This window comes from Dendrobium catenatum, unplaced genomic scaffold (assembly GCF_001605985.2).
Source record: "Dendrobium catenatum unplaced genomic scaffold, ASM160598v2 fragScaff_scaffold_1117, whole genome shotgun sequence".
In the NCBI taxonomy this organism is placed as follows: domain Eukaryota; kingdom Viridiplantae; phylum Streptophyta; class Magnoliopsida; order Asparagales; family Orchidaceae; genus Dendrobium; species Dendrobium catenatum.
Genome location: NW_021319579.1, coordinates 2,766,722 through 2,775,829, shown reverse-complemented (window position 1 = coordinate 2,775,829; position 9,108 = coordinate 2,766,722). Strand labels below are relative to the sequence as shown.

Here is a 9,108-nt window from a genome sequence, read left to right as displayed (position 1 = left end):
AGGTTTGATATTATAAAGTTGTTTGTCAAACTCTTCAGAAGTCACCGCCTTAACATGTATTGATAATCAAACTACCGAATAATTGATCAATAATGTTCTTTGAGAATTCATCAATTTTGGAGAAGTCGTCATTGATGACTTATATAGAGTTGTCACTATGACTAATTAATCAGTCTTACCTATCAGCTTGGAATGAGTTCTTGAATCATAGTCATATAGCTGTGATGAATTCTCATACAGATTAACAAGTCTCTTTTGAATTTAGACAGAGTTAGCTTAGCATGAATTGGCTTAATTTAACTTGAATTGGGTTAATTGAGCTTGAACAACATTTTCTACAAATTTAGATGTACATTTAGTAACTCAAAATGTATAATAAATGTTAAAAGATGCAAGAAGTTAATAATTATTTGATGACAAGCATAACAAGTTAATTTTGATATTATTAGTTATCATGTCACAATGACCCACTCTTGGTGGCATGGCATTAGACATCGCACCATCAACCTAAACGACATGGAAGCCATCCATGACCATAAGAAAGCTTCCCTAATTAATTTAATTTCATTATTTGACCAACGCATCTAATTTACCAAGTAATTATCTAGTGAAGATTTAAAAAAAAAAAAATTTACCAGTCAATACTTTTTCCCATGATCTCATTCTTCTTTCACCGCCCAACCTCCCCTCCTTCCACACATTAAAGCCGTGAAGAAAAGAAAGGTCAGTCCTGCCAAACAAACAAAAAACAAGAACTTTTCCGTAAATCTGCCATCCACCCCCACCTTGAAATTACCAATCGGCTCTTCTGAAAAGAAAACAAATATACAATGAACGCTCAACGCTCCCCACCTCCAACCAATCAAAGCGCCAAACAAAGCCGGTCGCAGCCAAGCCACGCTGACGCTGTTGGTGGTCCCCACCATCCCCGGACTTCAAACGCGGACTTCAAATCAGGTTAATCCCGCCTTCTCGAGAAAATAAATAATAAATCAATTATAAAATTGGAAAATATACGAAATTCAAAAGAATTTTAAAAAAAGTTAGAAAAAGCGAGAAGGCGCCCGTGATGGTGCATTCCTTAACTACACGCGCCCTTTCTTGACCCCACCCACCTTTCATTTCCTCCCTTATCTTTTATTTCTTTTTAATATATTTTAAAAATCTTCACCCAAATCCTCACCCTATATAATCACGACCCCAGCCGTGTCACCTGTCCAAAAACACCCCTACGTTTTTTCTTTTATCTCTCTGAGCCCACTCATCAATTTTCTTCCTCTCATGGAAGAGATTCCAACAAGTAACAAGAGAGAGCGAGAGGATTATGACGAGTTGTTGAGCTCCCCGGAGGAAAAACGGCTCCGGTCGGATCTTATTCTCGACATATTTGATGATGACACTGATGCCGGAAGCGAGGATGGCCTCGCCTCCGTTATGAAGAGTCTTGAAGAAGAGATAGGCTTACCTTCCCCTATAGACCCACCGCCTTCCGAGGTACCCTTAGATTCTGGCGATGCGCAACAGCCAGATCTAGGGTACCTTTTTGAGGCTTCAGACGATGAGCTCGGCCTCCCACCGACAGTAGCCTCGTCGGAGGAGGACGGTGGGTTGGAGGTAAGGGACTGCGCAGAAGTAGATGCTGGATTTGGACAGATCTGGGGTTTCGCAGACGACTTGCCCGAGTGTTATGATGGGTTTGAATACTCTGCCTTTCGACCGGATGAAAGTGATTCAGTAGCCGGCGAGGATGTCGGCGTTTTGGGTGGGGATTTGTTCGGTTACGCCGATGAGTTTTACCCGCCGACGGATCTTTCTGATCTGTCATGGCGGTCGGAGTCCTTGCCAGCGGTTTAGTGGATTCGCCGGCAACCTTTTTTTCTTTTCTTTAGGTTTCTTTTTTCGTGACAGGGTCATATGTGTAAATTTTAGAAAATGATGAACTTTAAAGGGAAAGTTGGAATGACAATTAGCCGTGGAAGCCTGGTTGATGTTAACATCTATCATTTTCTGCCTTTCTCCGCCATCCAAATTAAAAAATAAAAAATATATTTCCATACAACAACTAAATGTTAATGATAATTATTTTTTTAAAATATTAGTAGTGCGTTTAATAAAGATTAAATAATAAATTAATACGGTAGGCCTTTTATGGGAGTCGTGAAGAACGTTTTAATTAGCGTTCGCTGTATCGTGAAAAGGTCTTCTACTATTATTATTATTATTATTATTATTATTATTATTATTATTATTACAGTTGTGAATTACTTTAATAATATATCAGTATGGACTTTACAACTTGTCTAACCAAATTTGATTAACATTTTTATTTGGAACATTTTAGACATGGGAATCTAATTCAAGGTTTTTCATTTGAAACCACTTAAATTGTGATTATTTTAAATAGATTATTATTTTCAATTATAATTTTTTTTCTTAAATATATGATGAAAATGCTCATTTTTATATTTTTTATATATCCAAAAAGGGAGGCCGTCCTCTTTAATAGCAAATTAACAATGAGTTCTTAAGATAGGTATATAGCAAAAAATTTAGAAACAAATTTTGAAGAAGTTTTCTCTTAATAATATATTGATTTAATGAAAATTTATGGTGTTGATATTTTTTTATTTTTGAAAAATTAAGGTAACATGATTTTAGTTTTAGATTTTTGAAACCTTTAATGAATACTATAATTAACTCGTAAAAGAGTAAATAAATATGAAGAGGTAATTTCTTAAAAAATCAAGTACAAAAAATTTTAGTGGCGACTTTAAGAATAGAAGAGAAGATTAATATAATAAAAGATTATTAAAATTAACTTTTAAAACAATTGTGTATAAAATTTTGTTTCTATTTTTTACTAAAATATTATATCTTTAATTGGTCTCATTAAAGTAAAATTTAAATATGATACTAAACAACATATAAAACTTTTAATAAAGATAAGTTCTTAAAACTACAGTGTCTAAGAGTAAGGTTTAAGGTGGCTGTAGTTTTTTTTATAAATTTAGTTATAAATTATTATGAAAAAATAATTCTTTTGAAGATTGGTATAAAAATTAAAATTTTATCTATTTTTTTTAAGGAATTTTTTACTATGCGTCCTTAAAATCTCTAATTAATGAGATATGCAGCTCCGTTCACTGCCGTAAGCCCGTAACCATTTGCCTTGGATGACAAGTAACTCCGTTAAGTTCATTGTCTCTCAAATTTTACGCGAACTCCAATCTCGTTATCTCCCATCGCAACTCTTTCTTTGGCTTTGCGAAACCTGGAAGCTTATCGTACGTTGTTAACTCCATACCAACTTCTGTTGGCTTCCTTTCTCCTTTGTAGGTGGTTCCACGCCTAAACATAGCAAATCCATCAAAGAAGCAACCCTGATCATGCAGTAATAAGCGCTTACTTTCTTTTGCATAATAGTGTTCACCCAGCCTTGGCCTTTAGCCAAAGTTTTTTATACTAGAAAAGCATATTTGGGCTTTGTTTGGAATGTCTTTTTTATTTTATCGCTTCTGAAATAAACAATTTAGTAAAACATTTAATTTTTTTTTTATTAAAAAGCTGTTTAAAAAACAACAAGAAAGCCGTCTCAAACGAATCCTTAGAGCTGCAAGTTTCATCGTTGGTAATTTTTTTTTGAATTTTTGAAAGCCTTTGATGACATTTTGGAGAATGTTTACCTTATAGATCCCTTCATATGTTTATTTTTCTAGTTGGGCTTCTTAATTCTTATTTTAATTATAATATATAAACCTCACAACCTTGGATTATTAAACATAGTTACTATTCAACCTTAATTACCATTGATAAATCAGTAATAGAGAACTAAGAAATTGAAACTTATATACTCTTGTGCTTTACGCATTTTAGAAAGTAAAAAATGTGTTGGATTGAAAGCTTTGAAAGACTAAATTTTTTAATAAAAATAAAGGACTATGTGTGATAGATCTACCCCAATTTTGGAGTATTGATAAGATAACATTATAAATATACACCTAGGACTCGCTAATAAACGACTTCTTGCACTTGGAAGTCATTGAGTGCAACGTTCTTTAAAACCTAAGGTAAACGACTCCAAAATTTAAAAGCCAGCTTTTAAAAAAAACTCAAAATTTTTAAAACACAGAACATTGGAATTAAAACCAATATTTAAATGACCTTAAACAAACAACTCAATTGTAGACAATTTCAAACCACTAAATCATAGGACCTATCAAAGCCACACATCTTTATATGTACACACTTAGATGATTAGATAGGACAACCAACTCTAGCTTAGACTAGGCCGATGGTTTGGTTTCTTTTTCTTGTAGTTGCTTACCTAAATGGTACTCCAGTTTTCTATGTTTACTTTTTGCACTCTGAATATTATTTCTTTTGGTGCATGTATGAAATAGGCTCTTAGGCAATTTTATATTTACTTGAATATAGTCACACAACATTATACAATTTCATTATATAAACTATTCTTTTATATTCCTACAAAGTAGAATGTACCTAGGCAATGACGTAAATAAAAAGTTTTAGATACTTGTATAGCTAGACTGACTTATGTAATATCAAGAGTAATAATGTTTTAGATAATGTCAAGAGTTATGAAGATATACATATTAGAGATCTAAATATATTAGAGTTCTTTTGAATGTTTATAAATCTTCTATATTATAATATCTCATACATTAATGCAATATATAATAAAAATTTAATAAAATACACGATTTTGTATAAAGGAAAAATATTATATTTAATTATTTTCTTAAATAAAATAAGTTTGCTGAATAAAATAAAACTAATACCAAATAGAGTTTTGCCTTCATCCAAATAGAGTTTAAGTTTAAATACCAATATACTGACCGGCAATGGGGGAGCTCAAAATATCTCTCAATTATTGTAATTAAATTACTTTTATTATTTGTAGGGGATACAAGATTAATTTTAATCAATATAAATTAGAAATAACTATCAGTAAAGGCATACATATATATTAAAGAAATTTAAAGGGGTCTTTAAGCCCTTAAAACAAAGAAAATTTTCATACATATTACAAAAGTTTATGTATTTATATAAAAATATAAAAGCTAAATTTTTATATTTATTTATATAAGACTCAAAATTTTAAATAATATTAAAAATAATCAATTATATAAAATAAAAAAATAAATGATATATTTTCATATATATATATATATATTGTATGGATCATAAATTTTTATTTAAGATAATATTTAAATTTAATGAAATTTATATAAAATAGAAGATTCTCGATTGCATTAAAAAAATAAAGATATAAATAAATGTTTTTATAAAATGGTTTAACTACTGTCACGTGTCGTGTCATGATATAAGATCCACATGGTAAGATACCGACAAAGACCCATGAAATAAATTTCTATCATAATTTTTAATAGAATAAAATATGGCCAAATATCTTTACCAAAAGTCATTAAATTATTTTTAGATAACTTTAATCTATATTTTAAATAATTGTTTTTTACATTTCCTTTATCTTAAGAACTCAATAATTTAATATTTATATTCAAATTTTAATAAATTCATTAGTATAAAGTTCAAAGCCAACGGTTATAATTTTTTTGATTTCTGTGATAAACTAGGTCCATTATTTGTCTAAAGAAAACGATGCCCCATATTGACTCACCCTGAGGGCATCGTTTCTATAAATCTCGTATTTCAATATCTCTCTATTTAACGTGAGAAATTCTTTGTTAAAATAATCGGTATATATCATTTTCTCTGTTAAAAAATAGCTCACAGCCGATGCTGCTTCAGCCAGATATCTCGTTGCAACGAAATCTCTGTTTGCTGTACTAATATATCGAGATATTCTATTTTAGCAATTAAACGCGCAACATATCGCGATATTCTATTTTAGACTATTAAACACGCGATATTTAGGTTGGAAACTAGAGAAAGTAACTCGGGTTTGCAGAATGGTTAAGAGTTGGGTGGGTAGTGGACTTGTGGTCCGGTCAGGTTAAAGATTGGTTTGTACGAGTGATAAGTAGGAAATGAGGAAATTATGAATTGCGTTGTAGCGAATCAATAAAGTAATGATATTGAAAAAAATGTCGCCAATAGATTTTTTAAATTAAATGATATTCAAAATTTTTTTTTTTTGGAATAAAATAGAGTTGAGAGAATCAAAATCAATTCAAAATTTATTTTATAAACTCGAAGAATAAATTTTATTTTCATAGTATTTAAATATTATTTATTATTTTTGAATTTAATATTTTTTTATTTACAGTATAAAGGTATTTTTCCCTGCAATATAAACCATAAAAATATTTGATTTTGAAAAAAAATATAGGTAATATTAAAAGGAGGATGCAAATTTAATGTATCTTTATTTATAATAGATATTTGTTGATGTCATAGTAATATGATATTTATAATAGTGATTATTCAATTTGTGCCATTTTCAAGTATTAAATTAATTATATGTAACTTTCAATAAAAAAATTTGACTTCTTCATTATAAAATTATATTATCAATAATTTAAAATTTAAATTTATTAATGTATAAAAATTATATTTAATTTAAAAAATGGGGCACCACTTCATTAATTATTAGAATATTTATAATTAATTAAAAATTATGAGTTTTAAATTTTGATTGAAAATTGTTGCGGGCTAGAATATACGCGTCGATAAAGTTATAAAGTTTTCGTCTCAGCTTTGTACGGATATTCAGCACACAAATAGAAGATGAAAAAACACCAGAATTTTTACGTGAAAAACTTCTAAAAAGGGGAAAAAACCACGGGGCCTAGCCCAATTTGAATGAATCCACTATTATATGCAGTCGATTATAATTGAAGCCCTTCTTTAGAGGGAATGTCTTGGCTTAATGTACATCATATGAAGCACATTATATGGTGGGAATATAAAGAGTCACTGTTGACGTATTTGCTTTGTCGGAAAGGCCATAGTCAGTGAGCAACAAAGGTATGAAGAACTATAGTCAGCGGGCGACATAAGTCGGAAGGATTCTTGTTGATGGATGACGGAGGTCATAAAGATTATTGTCTGGCAATAGAGGTCGAAAGGATGACATCGGGTAGAAATCCAGTGATGGGTAGAGGTCTGACGTCGAGAAGAAGTCTAGCATCCGATGATAAGCGGAAGCCCGATATCGCGTAGAAGTCTAGCATTCAACAGGAATCCGACGACGAGAAGAAGTCTGGCGTCGGGTAGAAGTTTGACGTTAGTTGGCGGCGGGCAGAAAACTGGCATCAATCACTTGTTGGACAAAGCTCCGACGTCACTTGAAGGTCGGGTAGAATTCAGGCGTCGTTTGGAAGTCGGGCATAATTCCGATGTCCCGTGGAAGTCGGGCAGAATTCCGGTGTCCCATAGAAGTGGGGCAGAATTCTGGGCGGTGGTCAAGGAGTTTCTTCCCTCATATCATTCTTCTCTTCTCTTCTCCATCTTTTGTTCTTCTTATTTCTTGGGTCCCCTCTCAAGAAAAATGAGGGGTTATTTATAATTTTTTGATGATGACATGACCCGTAAATAGGAGGACGATCAAGGGTAAAGGTGGAGTGGTTCAGATGGACCGTCGATATTGAATCATTTGATCATGGTCTGTTTATTAGACATTTGAAGGTCTTAAAGATATTTGAATTTGGAGATCTTGGGCTCATTGAATTTATCTCGTCGAGTTGCTCGATTCGACTATAAGCATGCCATGTTTGAAAATCGTTTGGAAATAAAAATTGTGGTTTGAACCTGCCAACAACGCTTTGAGTCTTCAGTTCAGACTCATTTTGGCTCAAATCGAGTTGAATTTGTTGTCTTTGGGTTTGTATCTCTAAGATGCTCAATTTGACTATAAGTTCGTTGAAATCGGAGTTCAGATAGCCTCCAAATTAATTTTTGAAGTTTCCATCTAGATTTTTGCCTCGAGATTGGTGTCTGATCAAGATAATTTTTTGGTGATACATCAGTTGCCTCCCTATTTTCGGACATCGAAACTCCAAAAGTCTGAAAATACTTGTTCCGATATTTTACATGTTTAAATCATAAAAAGTTGTATTTCAAAAACTAAAAATTTGTTCAAACTTTATCATAAAAGGCCTTGTTGAGCTTTGAAAACATCAAAATTGTTGAGTTTAAAACGTCGAAAAACGTGTTTGGGGACCCCAAAAACATCATATTTGGACCGTCTGGGCAAAATATCAGAGCCCGAACTCATTTTAGCGGCCGAACCGGCTGGCCATCATGCCGGCGGTGCATGGAAAGACGCGCCCCTAAGTGCGCGTATTTCTGCTTATGGTAGTTAAATGTTTTTTTATATGTGTGGCCCGCAAAAATTTTTTTATTTCATTTTTTTTTTCTGTAGAGCTGCTTGACATGGCTTTAATCAAAGAGCCTTTTGATTTTTTTTAGGCTTCTCTAAAGAGATTTTTTTTTAAATAAAGAAATTTAAAAAATTTTGTAAGTGGGCCCAAAAATTCAAAAAAGCTTCTACAAATCTTTGGAAATAATTTAAATTATTTGGAGGTAAATTTCCCTACAAATTTCAAATAATGTCCCCCTTTTTTTCCCTATAAATAGCCCCCTTGGGGCAAGAGAAAAATTACACTTTTCTTCTTTTCGCCCTCTGACTTTCTTATAGTCGAGGTATTCCGCTATTTTAAGTAGGTGACTTTTCCTACTTAATTGAGCGCTCTCCTCTTGTATAGAAGTTGGAATTTTCTCCTTCTTTCTCCCCCGTTTCTCTTCCTGCTTAAGAGTCTTTTCTCTATTTTTCGTAGGTGACTTTCCCTACTTAAATTCAATGCTCCTCTTCAGTATAGAAAGAAAATTTTTCTCCTTCCACAATCTTCTCCTCTGGCTATCTTCTTACAGTCGAGGATTTTCATTATTTTTCGTATGTGACTTTCCCTACTTAAATTGGCGCCCCTCTTGTGTAGAAGGAGAAATTTTCCTCCTTGATTCTTCTCTTATATTTTTCTTCTTACATTGGAGGCATTCCACTGTCGTAGATAGGCGACATTCCCCTATCAAGCTTCAGTGCCCCTCTCTTATGTAGAATGAGTCGCTTTGAGAGGCTATCTTTTTAATAGATAACCCTTGACAGAA

General features: G+C 32.3%; 1 protein-coding gene across 1 annotated transcript; it reads left to right on the top strand.

Moving 5' to 3' along the window:
* The first annotated feature begins 1,207 nt into the window (after window positions 1-1,207).
* Window positions 1,208-1,998, top strand: LOC110103227. Its single transcript, XM_020831840.2, has one exon. The coding sequence runs from the start codon at window positions 1,282-1,284 to the stop codon at window positions 1,852-1,854; it is 573 nt and encodes a 190-aa protein (XP_020687499.1). The 5' UTR covers window positions 1,208-1,281; the 3' UTR covers window positions 1,855-1,998.
* Window positions 1,999-9,108: the final 7,110 nt, after the last annotated feature.